General features: G+C 50.3%; 1 protein-coding gene across 4 annotated transcripts; it reads left to right on the top strand.

The window, feature by feature from the left end:
* The first annotated feature begins 2,075 nt into the window (after positions 1 to 2,075).
* Positions 2,076 to 22,540, top strand: cdr2b (cerebellar degeneration-related protein 2b). 4 transcript variants are annotated; one of them, XM_059978968.1, is made up of 6 exons: positions 4,629 to 4,849; positions 6,166 to 6,240; positions 13,360 to 13,472; positions 15,102 to 15,250; positions 17,425 to 17,574; positions 18,351 to 22,540. In XM_059978968.1, exons 1-6 carry the CDS (start codon positions 4,771 to 4,773, stop codon positions 19,093 to 19,095), a joined length of 1,311 nt encoding a protein of 436 aa, XP_059834951.1. In that variant the 5' UTR covers positions 4,629 to 4,770; the 3' UTR covers positions 19,096 to 22,540. The 4 variants fall into 4 exon arrangements, with proteins under 4 accessions (XP_059834955.1, XP_059834951.1, XP_059834952.1 ...); XM_059978970.1 differs by having other exon boundaries at positions 4,714 to 4,849; positions 6,166 to 6,290; XM_059978972.1 differs by lacking the exons at positions 4,629 to 4,849; positions 6,166 to 6,240 and adding an exon at positions 2,076 to 2,195.
* The last annotated feature ends 290 nt before the right edge of the window (positions 22,541 to 22,830 follow it).

Raw genomic sequence — 22,830 nt, 5'->3', positions numbered from 1 at the left:
ATTCAGGAAAAGCCTCTTCCCCTGCCATCCGATTTCGGAACGGTCCAGGAACCCGCGAACACTGTTTATTTATTTACACAGCATAGCATCAGGGCCATTCAGCCCATCTCATTCATGCTGACTACAATTCGCATCTAAGCTGGTCCCAGTTGCCTGTCTATGGCCCACATCCCTCAAAGCTTTTCCTGTCCGAGCAGCTGTTAAATGTTGTTATCGTACTTGCCTTGACCGCTTCCTCTGGCAGCTCACTCCGTTTGAAAGATAGGGGGCTGTGGACAAGGGAGGGATGAGATTGATCACAGAGTAGGTTAAAAGTTCAGCACAACACTGTGGGCCGAAGGGCAAGTGCTGTGCTGTAACCTTCTGTGTTCTGTACACTGACCACCGTCACCACAGAAGGCATCACAGTTTGGTACAACAGCTTCTCTGTCCGCGACCTGGAGTCCAGAGAGCTGTGGACACAGCTTAGCTTCCTCTGTCTACACCTCTCACTGCCTCAGTAAAGCAGCCGACATAATCAAAGATCCCCCCCACCCCCCACACACACACCAGACATTCTCACTTACCCCCCTCCCATCCGGCAGATGACACAAAAGCCTGAAAGCTCATCCCACCAGGCTCAAGCACAGCTTCTACCCCACTGGTATCAGACTCTTGAGCAGTCCTTTAGTATGATAAAAATGGCCTCTTGACCCGCCATCTCGCACCTTATTGTCTGTCTGCACTGCCTTTTGGGTGGTGTGGTGGAGATACGTCTCCACCAAAGGGGCATAAGGCGCTCCTTCACTCCGCTAGCCTGCGATGATGTCATATAACACAGCACGTAATGATGATGTCATATAACACAGCACGTAATGATGTTCTGCACTCTCTGTAACTGTGACACTTTATTCTGCATTCTGTTATTGTTTTACCTTGTTCTGCCTCAGTGCACAGTTGTAATGATCTGATCTGTGTGAACAGTGTGCAAGACAAGCCTTTCACTGTATCTCCATATATGTGACAACAATAAACTAATTCCAATGCTCTTTGTATTTAGAAGATGCTTTTCAAATTCCGGTTAACTATCTCCTCCATCAATTTAAACTGCTGCCCTCTGGATCTTGATTCCCCATCTGGGGTAAAAACTGAGTAAATTCACCTTCTGAGTTTCTACACCTCAGCAGGCCTCCTACCATGCTAGCCTTGCCCAGCTTCTCCCTGTGACCATTGCCCTGGAGCCCTGGCAATATTGTCTGTAACCCAAACACCTATCCATCTTGGATGAATATCATTGACTGCAAAGGGCTTCTGCCATCCAGAGCTGTGAATGTTGCTATAGAAACGTGGTTATTTCCCACGGAATGTAGCACCTAATGGCTTTATTAGCCACATGAAGAAAATGAGGGGGATCTCACCGAGGCCTATGGAATATTGAAAAGCCTAGATAGAGAGGATGTGGAGACGATGTTTCCTATAACGGGGGAAATCCAGGACCAGAGGGCAGAGCCTCAGAGTAGAGGGCAACCCTGAAGAACAGAGATGAGGAGGAATTTCTCTAGACAGAGGGAGGTGAATCTGTGGAATTCATTGTCACAGATGGCTGAGGAGGCCAAGTCATTGGGTGTATTTAAAGCAGAGGATGATAGATTCATGATTAGTCAAGGGAAAAGGCAGGAGAATGGGGTTGAGAAGGATAATAAGTCAGCCATGATGGAATGACAGAGCAGTCTCGATGGGAAAGGGGCCTAATTCTGCTCCTATGTCCCATGGTGTTAAGGAAACATGCAGCGAAATGCATCACTTGTGTGAATGTTCAGCATAGGTTAAGGAGGTGCTTGGGGCAGCTCACAAATACCAATGCAACATGCCCACAGCTTACTAACCCTAACCCCTAGAGGGTCACGAGGAGAATGTACACACTCCTTACAGACAATGGCTGGAATTGAACCACAATTGGTGCTGCTGGGGCAACACTCCAACCGATATGTCGCTGGCTGGTGAAATCACTGGGTGCATTCAACCCTGCTACACTGTACTTTGACACAAGGGTGGTGTTGTTAATTGCAGGATTGGATTGGACACGTGCTCTTATTATAACAGTAAACACAGAAAGATTTCAGTTGTACTTTACACCTCGTGTAACCTTCAAACCAGCACTTGCCAACACTGAACAGCGAGAGACTGTCGGCATCATTATCTCTACTTCATCGAAGGTGTGGTTCGAGTTTGACCCCTCACTTTCTCTCTCACAAACCCAAACAATTCCACTCTCCCTCTTCCCCTCTCTATCTCTCTCCCCATCTCTCCCTTTCTTCCTTTCTCCCTCCCCTCTCTCTCTCCCTCTCTTTTTCTCTTTCTGTCCCTCCCTCTCTCTCTGTGTCCCCCCCAACCCTCCTTTTCTCTCTCTCCCCCCCTTCTCCCTCCCTCTCTTTCTGCACCTTGCTCTTTTGTTCCAGTGCCTCGGGGTTGAGGGGACTGTTTTGGGCTTTTTTGTGTTCACATAATTTATGTTTTTCCTGTGAATGCTGCTTGTCTGATGCTCTGTCCCTGTCATGCTGCTACAAGTAAGTTTTTCATTGCATCTGTGCACACACGGACTTGTGCAGATGACAATAAACCTGAGCTTGGATTTTAACTTGTGTGTAACTTGTGTCTGTGTGTTGTTTGAAGCTGCTGAGAGCAAGTTTCCCACTGTATCTGTAGCTCACTTACAGCATAGTAAACTCCACTTAACCTGATAAGTAGACAGGCAGACAGATACAGACAGATGGGGCAGACAGGCACAGACACAGACAGATACACAGACACAAGCACAGATAAATATGACATGGATACCACCATAGACAGATACAGATAGATAGACCAGACAGACAGACGGGGCAGACAGGCACAGATAGATAGACCAGACAGACAGCCACAGACAGGTACAGATAGATAGACAGACGGGGCAGACAGGCACAGATAGATAGACCAGACAGACAGCCACAGACAGGTACATGAGCTCATACCTCTCCTTCTCCTGTTCATTACCCCAGTTCCCCCACATGTCACTTACCCCACCCTCCAGACTGCCCCGCTCCCACTGAATGCAACACTGCACTCGAATTCACACCCATGGCTGCCCGGCTGAGTTTTTTTGCAAGTCTCCAGATCTGGGAAGATTGTGAAAATCTGATCTTTGGACCGTGACCCTTGGGTAACAACCTGAGGTTGGCCTCTGGCTCCCAGATTTGGAATTGAGGGTTGGGGAGCTCCGGGGTCTGTGTGACCGTGTGGGTGTCTCTGGCTTACAATCTGCTTATTTTACGATTGTTACTTCCATCATCTTCTTATGGCGCCATTTCAGATATGCACTGCAATCAGAAAGTCGTGGGTGTGGCCCAGTCCGTCACGGGTAATACCCTCCCCACCTCTGAGCACATCTACAAGGAAAGCAGCATCCATCATCAGGGACCCCCACCAACCAGGTCACGCTCCCTTCTCACTGCTGCCACCAGGAAGAAGATACAGGAGCCTGAGGAACAGTCATTACCCTTCAACCATCAGGCTCCTGAACAAGACAGTTCAGCCCAAAACATCGACTGTTTACTCTTTTCCTGGCCTGCTGAGTTCCTCTGGCATTTAGTGTGTGTTGCTCAGATTTCCAGCATCTGCAGATTTTCTCATTTGTAGATATAGATACTTTATTGATCCCAAAGGAAATTACAGTACCACAGCAGCAATACAACTGCAAATATAAAAATGAGAAGTAGAAAGAATAGTTACCACAAACGGTCTAACAGGAGGGGTCATCACTTACTGGCTATAGGTTGGATCATTATAGTGCCTAATGGCCTGGGGTAAGAACAGCCTCATTTTGTGCTCTGCCTAAAAGTCTCCTCTGTTCAGCCAAGGGAGGGGAATGACTTCACCCAACTGATTCCACAACCAATGGAATTTCAAGGAGTCTACAGTATGTTCTCAGTAGTTAATTATTTAACTATTATTTATTTCAATTGGCAGTGTCTTTCAATTTTTATAATTTTGAGATACAGTGCAGACAGAATGAGCAGCACCACCCAGCCTAATCTCAGGACAGTTTACAATGACCAATTAACCTACTAACCAGCAAACACGAGGAAATCTGCAGATGCTGGAAATTCTAACAACACACACAACATGCTGGTGGAACACAGCAGGCCAGGCAGCATCTATAGGGAGAAGCGCTGTCGACGTTTCGGGCCGGGACCCCGCGAAATGTTGACGGTGTTCTCTCCCTATAGGTGCTGCCTGGCCTGCTGTGTCCCACCAGCATTCTGTGTGTCTTTCCCGTGCAAACTTCGACTCCGACATTCCGGGCTGCTTGTGTGTTGGGGTTTCGCTGTTAGTGCCCACAAGAACATCGGGGTAGTGTATGGGGACGGGAGACGGCAGGGCCGGCCGCTCCATTGTCCCAACCACAAGTTTCAATGAGCCGCGCCCTCTCGGGGGGGCGGGACGCTGCCGTTCAGGTGACGTCGCGGACGCGGCGGATTGGCTGGGATTCGGACCGTACTCCGAGCGGGCGGCTGTCGATCAGGTGACGTCACGGGCGCGGTTGATTGGCTGCGATGCGATTTGTTACACTGGGAGCGGGAGGGGGCGGGGCCTCCGGCGGGATTCCCGCCCCCGGCCGGCCGGCCGGCGGTCCCAGTCTGGGCTGCTGCCCTCCGCCGCCGCTCGCTGCCACGTCGCTGCCATGGAGTGAGTCCCGCGGCGGCTGGGGGGGTAGCGGGAGCCGGCGCTCGCTGAGCACCACGCGGAGGGAGGATGCTGACGGACAGAATAATGGAGGAGTTTGAGCTCCGGGAGGATTCCTGGTTCCAGCAGCAGCGCGATATGGAGCATGGTGAGTTTAAACCTCGTGTATTTTTCAGTGAGCAGGGGCGGTGCCTTATTCGAGTCCCGGTCACCTGTACCGGCCTTTAGACGAGGAGACGGTCTCTGTTTAAGATAAAAATCCTCTGATAGAACAGGTCGGTGCAATCTAGTTACTTTGTTCCTCACTGCCCACCGCCTAAAGAAAACTTGAAGAAGCCTTTCGGCTCAATTGGTTCTTTAAAACAGTTGTCCCTGCTCGGGACTAAGCGACCTCTGTTCCCATCCCATCATCGATGATCTCTATCCCGCTCCGTTTCTCAAGCGCCTTGTGTCTCCAGCACCTTCAGTTCCTTCCGCTCTGCTGGGGTCGGTGTTGAGTTTTACACAAAGATTGACCGGGAGTTGTCTTTAACAACGCGGTGAGGGGTAAGAATTATCCGGGGTGCTCGAAGTCCTTGCATATTCTGCAGTGTAAGGAGATTCGGCAGGCGCTGGAAATCCAGAGCAACGCACATAACACGCTGGAGGAGCACAGCAGGTCAGGCAGCATCCGCGGAGGGGAAGAGACGGTCGGCGTTTGGTCCAAGACCCTTCCTCACTGGAAATGAAGGGGCAATAAGTCAGAGAAGGTGGAGAGAGGGGCAGGAATACAGGGTGGGTGGGGGGGGGGTTGAAGTGAGAAGCTGGGGCGTCATAGGTGGAAGAAAGAGGAATCTGAGAGGACCATGGGGAAAGGGGTGGGGCACCCGGGGGGGGGGTGATGGACACGTGAGGATAGGGGATTCAGAGTGGGGAATATAAAAAAGGGGGGAGGGGAGAAATTACCAGAAGTTAGAGAAATTGATCAGGTTGGAGGCTGCCCAGATGGAATATGAGGTGTTGCTCCTCCGACCGGAGAGTGGGACTGGGGAGTAGAGTTGAAATGGTGGCCTGTGTTGTAGCAGATGGAATGAGGGTGCTGGACTGTGTAAGCTCAGGGACTGGGGTTGGGTGGTCAAGGAAAGACCCACCCAGTCCCTGTTTGTGCTTGGAATGTGTGGCTCTCACATATGTCCCAGGGCAGAAGCTGGTTGGCTCTTATTGTGGAGGGAGATATTGCTTTTTGGATCCAGTGACATTGAGGGGTGATGGTTGGGCTTGACCTCACTGGGGGCAATTTTCTCTGGGAAAGGGTGGGGGAACCAGCTGATCTTAGATTTAAAAACTGGGATGTGCAATTACTACTGAAGGGCTCGTAGGAAGATGGGCTGAATGGACTGTGTGATCACTGCTTCCCATGTATTTGGGCTCCCCGAAGGTGGGGGCTTGTTACTGTGAACCATGCAAATCTGCCTCTCTCTACAGTCAAAGCTCCCTGTGGTATCGTGCCTGGGAAAAAGGCCATTCAATCCATCAAGACTGTGCCCATCCTGTGTTCCAGTGAGTCCCACTCTTGCACCCGCTGTGTCGCTATGGCAATGCTGTTCTGAGTGAGTGCTCCAGTTGAATTGGGCCTCAATAGGCGTGAATTCCCTTTCAAACTCTGAATCTGTGTCCCCTGACCTTTCAAGGAGGGTGTTCAGATCACAAAGGATTAACCCCACCACCACCCCCTGCCCTTCCCAATTCTGCCCCTCTCCCTCCCGCTGTTCCTGATAATTATTTCAACTCGGTTTCCCTTGGTTCAACCTCCTTTTCCCCCCTCCTCCCCATCCACATTTAGTGGCAGAATAAATCCCAACAATGGCTGTTCTTCTGTTCCTCTCGTACCTCTGCAGAGAGAGATCTGGCCTTGTGCAGAAATGTTTGTAAGGAGTTCAGAGGTCACAGACGATGGAATCCCCCATTTCTAATGGGCTCCAGTCATAGAACAGTACAGCACTGAAACATCTAATTCATTCCAAACTGTTGTTCTACCTGGTCCCATCGACCTGCACCTGGACCATAACCCTCCCGTCCAAACATCCCTCGTGTTGCAATCAAACCTGCATGCACCACTGCCTTGTCCCACACACTGTCACCTTCCGAGTGAAGACGTTCCCCCTTAAATATTTCATCTTTCACCTTTAACCTGTGACCTCTCGTTCTGGACTCTCCCAACTTTACTAGAAAAAGCCTGTTTGGATTTGCCCTATCTAAACCCCTCATAATTTTGTATACTTGTATCAAATGTCCTCTCATTCTCCTTCACTCCAGGGAAAAATAGTCCTGATCCATTCAATCTTTCCCTTTAACTCAGGTTCTCAAGTCCTGGCAACTTTCTTGTAAATTTTCTCTGCACATTTGTCATCCACCAGGGGTTGTGTTTTCTGCTGTAGGTGACAGTCTAACTCTCTAAGGAATGCTCTGTATTTCTGTGGTGAAACTCAGTCATTGACATGCTCTCTGCTGTTCCTAAAGTGAGTGGCTAACTGGTCAGAATCAAGTTTATTGTCACTGACATACACCTGTAGATCTTGTTAATGCAATTATCTAATCAGCCAATCATGTGACAGCAGCTCAATATATGAGCATGCAAACATGGTCAAGAGATTCAATTGTTGTTCAGACCAAACTTCAGAATGGGAAAGAGATGTGATCTGAGTGGCTTTGATCATGGAATGATTGTTGGTGCCAGATGGGGTGGTTTGAGTATCTCAGAAACAGCTGATCTGGGATTTTCACACAGAACAGTCTCTAGAGTTTATAGAGAATGGTGCAACAAAAAAAAAAATCCAGTGAATAGCACTCCTGTAACTAATAAAGTCCTGAGTAGGTGTATGCTGTTTTGCATCAGTGTGATACATTAAAAAAGTAACCACAAGTTGCAGTAAGAAAAGTGTGACAAGTGTCACCTCATTTCAGGAAAGATGTGGAAGCTCTGAAGGGTCAGAGGAGATTTAACATGGTGCCTCCTGATTTAGAGAGAATGTCCAGGGCTTTTCTCTTTGGAGCAAGGGAGGATGAGAGGTGTACAAGAGGATGTACAAGAGGTGTACAAGAGGATGGCTTGGCAGTGGAATGGTTAGCACAACTCCTCACGGTACCAGTGACCCGGGTTCAATTCCTGTCTCTGCCTGTAAGGAGTTGGTACATTCCCGCTGTGGTTGCATGGGCCTCTCCGGGTGTTCCGGTTTCCGTCCACAGCCCAGAGCTGTACCAGCTGGACATTGTGGATCAGGTGAAGGTTAAATAGAGTTGTGGGGCAGCACTGCTCAAAGGGCTGGCAGAGCCTGTATCTCAGTCAATGAGCATAGATTAGAATGGAAACGGTCGAATCGAACGACATACGAACAAAATAGTCATTGAATCAAACGACTACAACCAGGGAGCTTATTTGAAGGCATTTGGAGTGAAGTGTGGGGGATGTCAGAGCTCGGATTTTAAGAATGTGGAACGTGGGGGTAGAGGCAGATACATTTAGGACATTTAAGAGACTCTTGGGTACACGTGGATGAAAGAAAATTAGAGGGCTTTGTGAGAGGGAAGGGTTGGGCTAGGTTAAGAGGTCAGCCCAACACAGTGGGCTGATTGACCTGTGCTGTAATGTTCTGTTTTCGATGTTCTACAATAAGCAGTGGGGGAAAAAAGGAAAAATAGTGACAAGATGACAGCGCTAAGGAGGAGACCCCTATTGTGATTCTGGTTCTAGCTGAGACTGTACCGAGCTCCCAGATGCGAAGTTCAAAGTAAATTTATTGTTAAAGTACACGTATGTTGCCATTCACAACCCGGAGATTCATTTTCTTGCAGGCATTCTCAATAAATACAAAGAGACACAGTTTAAAAAAAACACTTACAAGACCAATTAAACAACCAAAGGGCAGCAAATACTGCAAAAACAAGAAAAATAATAATAAGTAAATATTGAACGTGAGATGGAGTCCTTGCGAGTGTGTCCATAGGTTGTGGGGACAGCTCGGTGTTGGTAATCGGGTCGGTTGTAGGGTCGTAGCAGAATAAATGTCTCGGTGTCGATTCACTGTCTTTGTTACCCTTTCTTGCATCATACAGTGCAGCAGACTGAACGCGGGGAGGGAGCTCCTGGCTGTCTGTCTTGGCAACCAGGCAAGGCAATTAAAGTACTTAGCCAAAGCCTTCTCAGTGTGCAGGCAGAACAAATCCTTACACACCGGGCTGTACAAAACACCTCTCCCTCCCTCCCCTTTGTGACTAGTCTCCGATAAGCTGATGTAGGTTTTAATCGTCTGTATGCCCGCCAAATCTTCCTCCTCGCTGAGGGACTGACTGAGACACAAGCAAAGTGAGGAGCAGTTTTGGGAAGTGACTGAGAGCTCTCTTCCGTGTTGTCCACAGCTGAATCTGTTGCTAATTGTCAGACTATACAGATTAGCTCGTCGCTGGTTGTTTCACCATCCGGTACGGAGAGGCCAATGCACAGGATCAGATAAAACTCAGCACAAATCTACAGCACGTTACCGGTCCACAATGTAACCTCTCCTTTCCTAAGCTCCACGTACCCATCTGGGAAAAACCCCTATTGTATCTGCTTCCACCACTGTCGCTGGCAGTGCATTCCACACACCCACCATCAGCCAGCTCCGTCGCAGGCACCAGCCTCCCCTCCATCGAGGATATCTTCAAATGGCGATGCCTCAAAAAGGTGGCATCCGTTGTTGAGGACCCTCCTCACCCAGGTCTCTCATTACCACCCTCAAAGAGGAGGGATGGGAGACTGAAAACACACACTCATAGTTTTTTCCTCTCCGTCATCACATTTCTGTACACTCTCACTATTTTGCTCTTAGTACATTATTTTTCTTTTGGCTTGTAGTAATTATTAACACTGTTACTCCTGTGCAGAACAATAAATTTCACAGCCTGTGTCAGTGGTAATAAGCCAATTCTCATTCTCTTCAATGAGATACGGTGAAATGCATCGTTTGCGTCAACAACCAGCGCAGTCCAAGGGTGTGCTGGGGGCAGCTTGCAGTGTTGCCCCACTTCAGGCAAGCCCAGCGTGTCCACAACTTACTAACCCTAACCCGTGTGTGTTTGGACTGCGGGAGGGAACTGGATCACCGGTCATGGAGAGAACATACAAACTCCTTACAGGCGGTGGTGGGAATTGGAAACTGTTCGTGGAGCTGGCACTGTGAAGCACTGCGCCAATCACTACACTGCTGTTTTGGGTGTGAAAGTGTGGGTTAGGTTATCAGTCTGGGGAATGGACATTGATCTGAAACAGAAACATCCCACAAACCAGGTTCAGGAACAGTTATCACCCCTCAACCATCAGGAAGGAGGTACAGGAGCCTCAGGACCCACAAACCAGGTTCAGGAACAGTTATCACCCCTCAACCATCAGAAAGGAGGTACAGGAGCCTCAGGACCCACAAACCAGGTTCAGGAACAGTTATCACCCCTCAACCATCAGGAAGGAGGTACAGGAGCCTCAGGACCCACAATCACCAGGTTCAGGAACAGTTATCACCCCTCAACCATCAGAAAGGAGGTACAGGAGCCTCAGGACCCACAATCACCAGGTTCAGGAACAGTTATCGCCCCTCAACCATCAGGAAGGAGGTACAGGAGCCTCAGGACCCACAATCACCAGGTTCAGGAACAGTTATCACCCCTCAACCATCAGGAAGGAGGTACAGGAGCCTCAGGACCCACAAACCAGGTTCAGGAACAGTTATCACCCCTTAACCATCAGAAAGGAGGTACTGGAGCCTCAGGACCCACAAACCAGGTTCAGGAACAGTTATCACCCCTTAACCATCAGAAAGGAGGTACAGGAGCCTCAGGACCCACAAACCAGGTTCAGGAACGGTTATCACCCCTCAACCATCAGGCTCCTGAACCAGAGGGGATAACTTCACTCACCCGTGGCCTCACTTTCAAGAATTATTTATCTCGTGTTCTCATTTGCCTATTTATTATTTTTTTGTATTTGCACAATTGGTTGCCTTTTGCACATTGACTGTTTCTGTCTTGTCTGTTCTATTATGAGAGTTCCTGCAGGAAAATGAATCTCTGGGTTGTATTGGTGAAATGTAGGTCCTTTGATAATAAAAATACTTTGAACTTTGTTCTCCACAGGCACTGTTCCATCTCATTAGCATTTCTGGTGTGTGTGTGTCAGCACTCTTAACACTTTTCCGTGTTGATCTGCCGACGCTGCTCCCCTGTTCCCGACTCTCTCGGCAGAGTGAGAGAACATCTTCTCACACGCTCGGGTGTGATCGCACCTCATCTGCCGTCCGCTCCCAGTCGCAGCGGGAGGGGTGGGCTTCACAGCTCTGCGCTGCTTTTCCCTCAGCTCGCTCTGTTTGTCGGTAAAGAGCAGGCTTATCGTTGATCTGAGCCACTGGATGTTTGTCAGAATCGGGTTTAATACCACCAGCATACATGAAATGTTTTGTGGCAGCAGTACATTGTAATACATAAATAAAAAATCTAAATTGCTGCAGGCGTATTCATTACTGTCCAAAATCTTCGGCGCACACATGCAAATCTGGTTGGGAATGGTGAGGGTGGAGTGCTGGGTGGGGTATGATGTGCCTGCAGACGCACCCAGCTCTGAGACAGCAGGTGAGGTCGTTTGATTACAAACAATTGGTTTGGTGTTTCATATCGAATGTCTCCCTGGTGCTTCCCGCTCCCTCCCCTGTGTGATAGTGTTCGTGGATTCATTGTCCATTCAGAAATCTGACGGCAGAGGGAAGAAGCTGTTCCTAAAACATTGAGTGTGTGTCTTCGGGTTCCTGTATCTCCTTCCTGATGGTGGCAATGAGAAGAGGACATGTCCTGGGTGGTGGACATCAGCTTCTTGAGGCACTACCTGTTGAAGTTGTTCCTGTTGAGGCTACAGCAGCAGAGGATCACGAACATCCACTCAGTGGCCACTTCATTAGATTCAGATTATCTAATAGATTGGCCACTGTATGTGTTGTCTGGACCTGCCCGTACCGCACTCGTGCACAGGACAATAAACTCGGCCTGTCTTTGTTCGGGGCGCAGCTGAAACTGGGGCCCACCAGGGTTGTGGTCCTCAGGGGTTGGTGTCGGGGCCACTGTCAACGTTGGCAAAGTTGGCATATGATTCAAAGATAGGTGATGGGTCAGGTAGTGTTGGAGTAGTGAGGCTGCAGAAGGATGTGGACAGACTGGGGGGAGTGGGCAAAGGTGCCATGGGAGTGTTGGGAAGTGTACGGTTATGCGCTTTGATAGAAGGAATTGAAAACACTTTTTTCTGAATGGGGAAGTGAATTCAGAAATCAGGTGCAAAAGAGCAGGATTGCTAACTTGCCAGTTCAGTCAGTGGTGAGGAAGGCAAATGGTATGTTGGCGTTCATAGCAAGAGGATTTGAGTACAGGAGCAGGGAGGTTCTACTGCAGTTGTACAAGGCCTTGGTGAGACCGCACCTAGAGTATTGTGTGCAGTTTTGGTCCCCTAATCTGAGGAAAGACATTCTTGGCATAGAGGGAGTACAGAGAAGGTTCACCAGATTGATTCCTGGGACGGCAGGACTTTCATATGAAGAAAGACTGGATCGACTAGGCTTATACTCACTGGAATTTAGAAGATTGAGGGGGGATCTTATTGAAACGTATAAAATTCTAAAGGGATTGGACAGGCTAGATGCAGGAAGATTGTTTCCGATGTTGGGGAAGTCCAGAACCAGGGGTCACAATTTAAGGATAAAAGGGAAGCCTTTTAGGACTGAGATGAGGAAAAACTTCTTCACACAGAGAGTGGTGAATCTGTGGAATTCTCTGCCACAGGAAACAGTTGAGGCCGGTTCATTGGCTATATTTAAGAGGAAGTTAGATATGGCCCTTGTGGCTAAAGGGATCGGGGGGGGGGGGGGTATGGAGAGAAAGCTGGTACAGGGTTCTGAGTTGGATGATCAGCCATGATCATACTGAATGGCGGTGCAGGCTCAAAGGGCCGAATGGCCTACTCCTGCACCTATTTTCTATGTTTCTAATGTTAGTATTGATTCTGAGAGGACTAGAGTATAGAAGCAAGGATGTAATGCTGAGGTTAATGCTGGTTACACAGCACCTGGAGTACTGAGAGCAGTTCTGGACCCCTTTAAGTAGAGACGTGCTGACATTGGAGAGGGTCCAGAGGGATTCCCAAGAATGATTCCAGGAATGGAAGTGTTCACGTAAGGAGTGTTTGGCTCTGGGCCTGTGCTCGCTGGAGTTTAGAAGTGAGGGGAGATCTCACTGAAACCTGCTGAAAGGCCTCGATAGTGGATGTGGAGAGGACGTCTCCAATAATGAGAGAGTCTAGGACCAGAGGAGACAGAATAAAAGGACATTCCTTTACAACAGAGTTGAGGTATTTCTTTAGCCAAAGGTGGTGAATCTGTGGAATTCATTGCCATGGAGGCCAGGTCATTGGGTGTATTTAAAGTGGAGATTCATAGGTTCTTGATTAGTCAGGGTGTCAAAGGTTACAGGGAGATGGCAGGAGATTGGGGTTGAGTGGGATTATATATCAGCCATGGTGGAGTGGCAGACCTTTCTTAATGGGCTGAATGGCCTAATTCTGCTGCTAGGTCTTGTGGTTTAATGGTCGTTGTGTCTTATCTCCTGTCCTAGACCTGTACCTGGCAGCAGAACTGGGCAAGGCCCTGCTGGATCGCAACACGGAGCTGGAGGAGGGGCTACAGCAGATGTACAGCACCAACCAGGAGCAGCTGCAGGAGATCGAGGTGAGTGTAACACCATGCCCTCGCTGCGGGGTGAGGCCCCTCACTTACATGCCGGCCAACCATACAGAGGCCAGTGCTTACACCGAGATTTATTGGGTAGGGGCAGGAAGAGGCCATTCCTCCCCTCTGCATTGCTCAACTGGATCAAACCTGTTCAGTATCTGGTCGGACCTGGATACACAGCAGGTCAGGTGAGGACCAAACAGTTGATGTTTGGGCTGAGAATCTTCATCAGGACTGGAATGAGGGGGAGGGAGGAGGAGTACAAGGAGGTAGGTGAGGGGGATAAAGTGAGGAGCTGGGAGGGATTAAAGGACTGAAGGAGGAGGAGTCAGATGGAGGAGAGTAGACCATGGGAGAGAGGGGAGGAGGGTGGGGTAAAGGCACAAGAGGGCATAGGGTTCGATGTTGGTTCGGTCAGGCTGGAGGCTACCCAAATGGAACGTGAAGTGTTTCTCCTCCAACCTGTGTCTGGTGTCAGTGTGGCAGAAGAGGAGGCCGTGGCCAGACGTGTTGTTGGGGAAGTGGAATTGGGCGGCCACTGGGTGATCTTGGCTGGTAGACAGTGGGCAGAACAAAGTTCCTGTTGTTCATCTAGATTGGGTTTATTATCACTCTCATATTGTGAAACTTGTTTTGTGGAAGCAGTACAGTGCAAGTCAAAAATTACCATAAATTGCAATAGGAATATTAAAAAATGCAAAGATTAAACTAGTGAGGTGTTCATGAACCATGGAGAAATCTGGCAGAGGGGAAGAAGCTGTTCCTTAAATCGTTAGACCAAATAGTTCAGCCATTGTGCTTCAGATAACACGACTGGCTGTGGATTGCTTTGGGATGTAGGAGGGACAGTCCATCTTCTCCCTACCCCAGTAAAGAAGCTTGTCGTAATCGTAGACCCCACCTCCTACAGACATTCTCTCCTCTTCCTCCCGAAAACACCAGACCTGTTATCAGACATTTGATCAGATTTCCAGTACGATAAGATGAACTCTTGTCCTCACAGTCTACCTCGTTGGGAGCCTGCATCTTATTGACTGCACTGCCCTTTCTGTTTATTGTTCGAGTTGATCAGGATGGATAGTATACAGGTTACACTGATGAAGGGTCTCAGCTCCCCTCTTCCTGCCCCCACCACCTTCTCTTCCTGGCATCTGCCCCCTTCCTTTCCAGTCCTGATGAAGGGTCTCACCCCAAAACATCAACTGGTTCTGTGATCACTGACACCAGGCAGACAATCTCTGAAGAGTATTGATAATGGCTGGGGTCACCCATCTTGTAAAGACACTGCCCAGAAGAAGGCAATGGTAAACCACTTCCGTAGAAAAACTTGCCATGAACAATCGGGGTCATGGATGGATCAAGATCGCCTACGAAATAAGACAGGGCAGATGATATGAAGGAAATTCCAGGTGTGAGGTAACCTAGGCACTGTGGGTGGGAGAATTTCAGAGAGTGCACAGCCATGCAGCTGTGCTCAGGAAATGAAAGGCAGTGACACAGATGGGGAGGTGGTTCTTTTCTCTGTGATGCTGTTGTGCAGCTCCCGTGGTGGGGGGAGGGGGGGGGTTATTGCCGGACAGGCCTGTCCCCTTCCTGCAGTCTCACTGTCTCTGTTCTGTCTCTCAGTACCTCACCAAGCAGGTGGAGTTCCTCCGGCAGACAAATGAGCAACACGCCAAGGTCTACGAGCAACTCGACGTGACTGCCCGCGAGCTGGAAGTGACCAATCAGAAACTAGTTATGGAAAGCAAGGCGTCAGAGAACAAGATAACGAGGTAATGCAGTGCTCTACCGTGACAGACGTGTGCGGGGCAGGTCTCACTCCTTGACTGTTTTAAGCAACACTGAAGATTTTAAATTGCCTCTTCTGCTTTCTGGCACCTTCCATGGTCTGCTATCTTCTGCTATTGAATTATTTCTTCAGCCCTTTTACCTTATCCCCCTATCCGCTCCCAGATTCCTACTTCATCCCCCCTCCCCTCCTCACCCACCTGGTCTCACTTACCACCTGCAGCTAGTACTCTTCCCTTCCTCCTACCTTATTCTGCCTTCCGCTTCCCCTTTCCTTTCCAGTCCTGATGGGGCATCTCTGCTGATGGTTTATTCCTCTCCTGAGATGTTGCCTGACCCGCTGAGATCCTCCGGCATTTTGTGTGAGCGTTGCTCTGGATTTCCAGCATCAGCAGAATCTCTTGTGCCTGTTTCCCATTCAGTTTTGCTATGTCAACAGTCACACTGGAATTGCATGCTCTGGCCAGTAGGGGGATTTGAACATGTTTGTTCACCCCTGCCCTCAGCAAATGCAAGTTGTACTGTTTGTGTTAATGACGCAGTCACTCAGTGGTGACCTGTAGACACTTGGATCGGCCAAGATTCCCCACAGCACCGTGTCTCAATGGATGCCCGTTGGTTCCTATCTGTGAGATGAGGTTCACTTTGTGACAGAGGCTTATAGCAGATCATAGAAACCTAGAGAACCTACAGCACAATACAGGCCCTTCAGCCCATAAAGCTGTGCCAAACATGTCCTTACCTTAGAACTACCCAGGCTTTACCCGTAGCCCTCTGTTTTCTGAACTCCATGTACCTATCCAGGAGCCTGTTAAAAGATGCTATCATATCTGCCTCCATCACTGTTGCCGGCAGCCCAGTCCACACACTCACCACTCTCTGTGTAATAAAAAAAATCTTACCCCGACATCTCCTCTGTATCTACTTCCAAGCACCTTAAACCTGTGCCCTCTCATGTTAGCCATTCCAGCCCTGGGGAAAAGCCTCTGACTATCCACATGATCAATGCCTCTTATTAACTTGTACACCTCTCACCCTCCGTTGCTCCAAGGAGAAAAGGCCGAGTTCATTCAACCTATTCTCATAAGGCATGCTCCCCATTCCAGGCAACGTCCTTGTAAATCTCCTCTGCACCCTTTCTATGGCTTCCAGATCCTTCCTGTAGTGAGGCGACCAGAACTGAGCACAGTACTCCAAGTGGGGTCTGACCAGGGTCCTATATAGTTGCAACATTATCCCTCAGCTCCTGCCCCTGTGCCATCCTAGTCTCTGTAATGGCCACATCATAGCTCCAAGTGCTGATCCACGTTCTAAGCTCATCCGCTTTATTCATAATACTCCTCACGTTAAAATAGACACATCTCAAACCATCGGTCTGGGTGTGCCCCTTCTTTATCACCGGCCTATCCTCCCTCTCGCACTGTCTCCAGGCTTTCTCTGTTTGTGAGCCAGCCGCCTCTTCCCCAGTCTCTTCAGTTCGGTTCCCAGCCCCAACAATTCCAGTTTAAACTCTCCCCAGTAGCCTGAGCAAACCTTCCCACCAGGATATTGGGCCCCCTCGGATTCAAGTGCAACCCGTCCTTTTTGTTCAGGTCACACCTGCCCCAATGATCCAGAAATATGAATCCCTGCCCCCTGCACACGTTGCCCCCTCCCATCTCTGAGCCACAGAAACAGGCCCTTCAGCCCATCCAGTCTGTACTGAACTGTTCTGCCCAGTTCCATTGACCTGCACTCAGATCACAGCCCTCCATTACTCTCCCATCCATGTCCCTATCCAAAACTCCCTTAAATGTTGTAATCAAACCAGCATTTCTAATTTTTCCTTCCCAAGCATCCAAATGTTCCCCAAATCTCCAGAGGACGGTGGGAAGCTGGAGATGCCGAGCCTTTAGTAACTTTTCTCCCCGACCCCAGCCAGTGGAATGACAGCTGGTGGTGGCTCTGACCCTCTGACAGAGCGTAGTGTTGCTGTACACCTCGGCGTGTTGGTTTCGGGGTTCATTTCCAGATGCTCTCCCCGTGGCCGTGTGGGTTTCCTCCCACAGGCCGGTTAATTGGTCGTTGTAAATTGCCCTGGGGTTGAATCGGGGGGTAGCTGGGTGGTACCTTTACACCAGTAACGATGATAAGCGGTGGTACCTGTCCTTCCCTGCAGCCTGACGGAGATGGTGGAGAGCCTGCAGTCTCATGTGGACGACCTGCAGAGGCAGATCGAGGACCTGAAGAGCAGGTCCCGGCAGGAGTTGGAGCAGCGCAGAGCGGTGCAGAGCTCCCCCTGTCTCAAGGAGCTGTGCGATTTCCAAGGGTGAGAGCTCCTTTACCACCTCTTGCTTTAGATCCCGACACCACAACAGTGGACACAAAACCTGGAGGGTGTCTGTCAGATTTGTGTCCCGTGGGGGAGAAACACTGTTCACCATATCTCTGACCAGATGTTACTGGGACTGGATAAGATTTTCCTGCGGTGACAATGGTGGCAGAGAGACCTGGTATGAACTGGCAAGGCAAATAGGGGCCTGGAGGCCCATTCCCAGAACCCCAGCAGATGTTGGCAGGACTGCAAGGCTTGAGTTACAGGGAGAGTCTGGATAGGCTGGGAATGTTTTCCCCAGAGTGAAGCTGAGGGCTGACTTTTTATGGAGGTTGAAAGTCATGAGGAGCATAAAAGTGAACGGTCTGCTTTCCCCTGGGAAGGAAACCCATCACGAGAGGGCAGAGGTTAAAGGTGAGAGGAGAAATTTAAAAGGGAACTGAGGGGCAACTTTTTCTCCCTGTGGAGGGGGGTGTGGTAGGGATATGGAGTGAACTGGTAGAGGGGGACACCATTAGTGTTTAGACAGGCAGAAGAAAGCTCTAGTTATGAGCCAAATGCAGACACATAGATTAGCTTAAGAAGACCCTTGATCAGCACGGGCAAGTGGTCTGTTCCCCAGGGAATGATTCTTCATGCATCTCCTGATTATAGTTGGAATGTTGACAGAGGCTGCATTGGCCTGTTTAGGACTGTCTGAGCTAATGGGATGGGCTAGGACATGAGTGGCCTTTCTCTGATGGTCTCCCTTGCTGTGTGTCGACCCCCAGGTCTCTGGAGCAGGACCAGGCGCTGGCCGAGGAGCGGGAGCAGCTGCGGCGGACGGTGTCGTCCCTGCGGAGCCAGCTGGTGGCTGAGCGCCGGCGCACCGAGGAGCTGGAGGAGGAGCGGCGTCTGGTGCTGAGCGAGAGCGGAGGCCTGGAGCGCGGCCTGGCGGCTCTGCACGACTACACGCAGCGCCTGGCCGAGCTGGAGGGCAGCGTGGCCGAGCTGCGGCGCCGGAGCGCCGAGCCCCGCGACCTGGCCGGCCTGCTGGACAGGCTGTTGCTCTACCCGGAACCGGTGAGCGAGGGCCGGCCCGACAGCCCGGAGCCCGGCCCCGCCGACGACCCCGTCCGTGGACACGAGCTGACGTGCATCCGGCGGGCGGAGGCGGTGCGGCGCCGCGGTGTCTCGCTGCTCAACGAGGTGGACGAGCAGTACAGCGCGCTCCAGCTCAAGTACGAGGAGCTGTTGAGACGCTGCCAGCACCCGGCCGCTGGATTCTCCTCCCCCGGCAGCAGCCACAAGGCCGTGCAAACCCTGGGCCGGCTGGGCCCAGAGCCGGTCGCCCGCTGCAGCCCGCCCAGAACGCTGCTGGGGATCGAACCCGCCTCTGCCGACAGCCAGCCTGAATACAAGGCCCTTTTCCGGGAGATCTTCAACTGCATCCAGAGGACGAAAGAGGAGATCGAGCAGAGCCGTGCCAAGTACAGGAGGGGCCGAGGGGCCGAGCGGCTCCCGTTGGAGGAGTGAGCAGGAGGGGACTGAAAACTACCGGTACTGTGGCAATAAATCTCACAGACTGGAAGCAAACCTCATCTAATTTATTCAACAAAGACAATTTATTGCTTTGTTTACTTTTCATTGTGGGGTGGGTTTGGGGGGGGGGGATGAAGCCATTTTGACGAGCCAGGTGACACACTTGGATGTAAATGTCTTTGTAAATCCCTCTGGAGTGTGACTGGGAATAGACTTTTCCTCAGAGAAAATGAATCTGGTATTTTGTTTTAAATTACAAGGTAATTCCAAAACCCAAGAATGAAAGCAGAAATTGCTGTGAATACTCGTCGTGCCGGCCAGCATGGGTAGATGGGGAAGTGGGGTGAGTGTTTCAGGTGACAGATCCTCCAGGCTTGGGGACAGAGAAAAGTTTTATAATGCAGCGAGGGTGGGGCTGGATGGGGAGGATCGAGGAAAATTCTGTTGGGGCGACACCTCGACTGTCCGATGGAGAAGTCATCGTCAATCCAGTTAGTGGAGAGGGGCAGATCAGGGCCAACAAAAGGGTTAGAGCTGTGGATTGCAGGGTGGTGGGGCAGGAGGTGCCAGTGCAGAGGGGCACAGTGGGTAGTTCATGGGCAGTGAGCAAAGGACAGGTAGCTTGTGTTGACATTCTCCTTGTGAGGTATCCGCCTGGACAACGGACCGTTTGTCAGAGTCTGTGCTCTGAGGGGCAGGTTGAAGAACACGGTTTTGAGGGTGTTTACATGCTTGCCCACACCACTTTCAAGCTCCTGGTGAGATTAGTCAGAGGTGCAGCCAGAGTGGTGAGTTGGAAACAAACCCGCAGTGCCCCCCCGACCAGACCCGGGAGGACTCGGTTTGGGGTCAATGACTTGCACTTCCACGTGCTCGAACCTCTCCGTGTTTCCCTTTTTGTACAGCGGGGGGTGAGAGCAGCAGTATGAATATTCCCCAGGCCGTTGCACAGGTAGTCCAGGTGCTCTGACCACGTCTGGCTGTAGATGACAATGACATCTAGGTAGTCCATCAGCTGCTGGTAAACCATGAAGACCAATGGCCATCACTATGAACTGAAACAGTTCAGGAATCTGCACCCTCCGCTGTACAGCAACATCAGCTCCTGTCTGACCGTCCGATGACTCACTTCCCTCCCTCATCACCTACTGGGCGATGAGTGAACTGTCACTTCACATCTTCTGTGTTCTGCCCCAGCCACTCCTCCACCTCTAGAATTGATCCTCTACATCAGTCCTGCCCTCTTGGAAACTTTGTATTCTTTCCCACTGCTGACCAAGGATCTCCCACCAGAAACACGAACTCTCTCCACATGCTGCTCGGCCTGCTCTGAGTAATGCAAGCATCCTGATTTTTGTTCTGGTCACCTTTTGTGTGATTGAGTTACCTTGGTGCCAGAGGGTAGGGAGGGGGTGAAGGGGGTCTCCTGTCGCATTTCCCTACACATCTCCTTTCAGATGGTGTAGGGTGTAGTGAGGGTGAAGAGTTCCTAAGACACTCACAAGTGTGTTTGTGTAGGCACACGGGGAAATCATGGCCCCACAACCTCTGCATTATAGTCTGTGACCTCTTTCTTCCTAAGCTCAGCACACCTACTGCTGACAGCAGCTCAACAGTCCTCTGTCCTGGTCCAGTCTTCCAAATTGCCCATCCTAGTCTTGGTGAAGATCCTTCCTCTCCCAGGGATGAGGTCTTCAGAGCTTCTGTGGCTGTTCCTGTCGCTCTGGATTTTAATCGACTGGAGTTGCTAACCCCATATCCAACCCCCCCACAGGCTGGCTCAGGACTGGCCAAGTAATGTTGGAGCCTTGCTCACGGGTGAAATTACCACCCGTGTGCGTGCACACAACAATCGGGCCTCGGTTTTGTGCAGGACAGCGTGCCCACAAGGAGATGCTCTGCTATGCGAGTAAAACTCCAGTCATGGTGGTGCAGTCTTCTGTTTAAGCTGGTGGTTACCCCTTCATCCTGCAAGTGGTGAGGGGAAAAATGCCCCTGGCTCTGTTCTGAGTGTTGGAGTTAGACTGATCACTTGTCGAGTATGATGATCTCCTAATGTGTTGGCTGTTGGCGGGTCCTCCAGTGGCTGATCCAGGACCCGAGTGGGCAAGAGGGAGTGGTGGTCGGGACTCTTGATGGTTCAGTCTCTTCTTTCACAGCTGCTGCTTGTTCTCTGTGGTGCGGTGTTGCTCTCCCCCAAACAGATTTCCTCCGGCTGCATTTGTTGAGCGTTGTTCTGAATGTTCAGCACATTGACCTTCCCTGCGGTCATGAAACCGCGTAATTAGACTGACCAACGTACGCGCACGCTGCAGGAACTCAGCAGGTCGGGCAGCATCTATTAAGGTGAATAAACAGTCGCTGTTTCAGGCCAATATTGGTCATTAGGACTAGAAAAGAAGGGGGAATCTGCCAGAATAGGGAAGGGGGGGGGGGGTGGTAATTGGTGGAAGAGGTAAAGTGCTGAAATAGGTGGCTATTAGAGGAGAATGGACTGTGGGAGAAAGGGAAGGAGATGGGAAAGGAGGAGTGGGATGGAGAAGAAAAGTTAGGGAAACTGATGATGTTGTCAGGTTGAAGGCTGCCCATACTGATTGAGGTAATAAGAGGGGGATGTGGTGCCGATTTGCAGATGGTATGCTGGGGAAAGGAGTGGCACAGTCCAGGGCTTTGAGAAGTGAGGGGTGTGTGCAGTGTAGTCTGCGGGTAGCTGAAGGGATAATCAGCCCTTTTGAAAGTGGAGAGTTCCTACCTCACTGGACCAGAAAGACTCTCGGTTCAATCCCAACCTCTGGTGCGGTCTGTGTGGAGTTTGCATGTTCTGGTGCACCTGCCCCAGTTACTCTGGTTTGTACCTACATCTCAAAGACAGGATGGTTGATGGATGTTTGAAGATCCTTCCTCTGGAGGATGTTCTTCAGAGCTTCTATTGGTGTAGCTCTGGATGTTTATGGGGTGGGGCTGTTGGCCCCCTGTGCATAGCGAGGTTTGGCAGAGTTTGAGTGGGGATTAATAGGTTTTTTGGGGGGGGGGGGTGTAAAGGGTTCTGATCGACTATGTCTTGTGGCTACTCTCTCCTGGAGTGGGGAGAGGGTGTGATGTGTAACCGTTTCTGTTAAAGAGGGAGGGGTATTAGCAGCAGGTACTTGCCCCTGGGTTTGATCAAACTAGCGCTTTGGCCCTGTTTGGGCAAGTGGGAGAGTCCCTTGTGAAGATGAGGTGGGACTGGTCCACAGGCTTTAGTCTCAGAATTGCCCCTCCTCCTGCTCAGTGACGGTGGGCCATTGGTCTGAGCTGGAGGGAGCTGATGGTGTCCTTTAGTGAGGGGAATTCACAATTGACGTGCTAAATTCTCTTCACAATGACAAAGGAAAATTGTGTTCCTGCTGTTTTCTCCTCGATGTTCTCCAGTTTGAATAAACTGTTGCTCTGGTTTGTACACTTCGGTGTTTTCACTGTTATAAACTATCTATCTTCCCCAACCCTACCTTTGATTAATGCAATCTTACTGCACACTACCACTGCAATCTAGTGAATGACCTAGATCTTATTACTGAGGTGGTTTGTGCATGGGATGTTTCAGAATTTATCAACAATCCATGCGCCAGGAAAATTAAAATGTTCATCATTGCCTGTAAGCTATCTGGTCTCAAGCAGTGGTAGATCAAGGTGACTGGACTAGCTGTGTTGCCTCGATTCAGCAGTGATGTTCGTTCTCCTTGTGAACAC

This window comes from Hypanus sabinus, chromosome 9 (genome assembly GCF_030144855.1).
Source record: "Hypanus sabinus isolate sHypSab1 chromosome 9, sHypSab1.hap1, whole genome shotgun sequence".
NCBI classification, from domain to species: Eukaryota; Metazoa; Chordata; class Chondrichthyes; order Myliobatiformes; family Dasyatidae; genus Hypanus; species Hypanus sabinus.
Note: the sequence above shows the minus strand (reverse complement) of the source record. Positions and strands in the feature narration are given on the sequence as shown.

Coding starts and splice junctions, on each gene's coding strand:
- cdr2b (XM_059978968.1), top strand. CDS start 4,771: ATGCTGACGGACAGAATAATGGAGGAGTTTGAGCTCCGGGAGGATTCC. Junction 6,241..13,359: donor TGTGCCCATCCTGTGTTCCA/GTGAGTCCCACT, acceptor CTCCTGTCCTAG/ACCTGTACCTGGCAGCAGAA. Junction 13,473..15,101: donor AGCAGCTGCAGGAGATCGAG/GTGAGTGTAACA, acceptor TCTGTCTCTCAG/TACCTCACCAAGCAGGTGGA.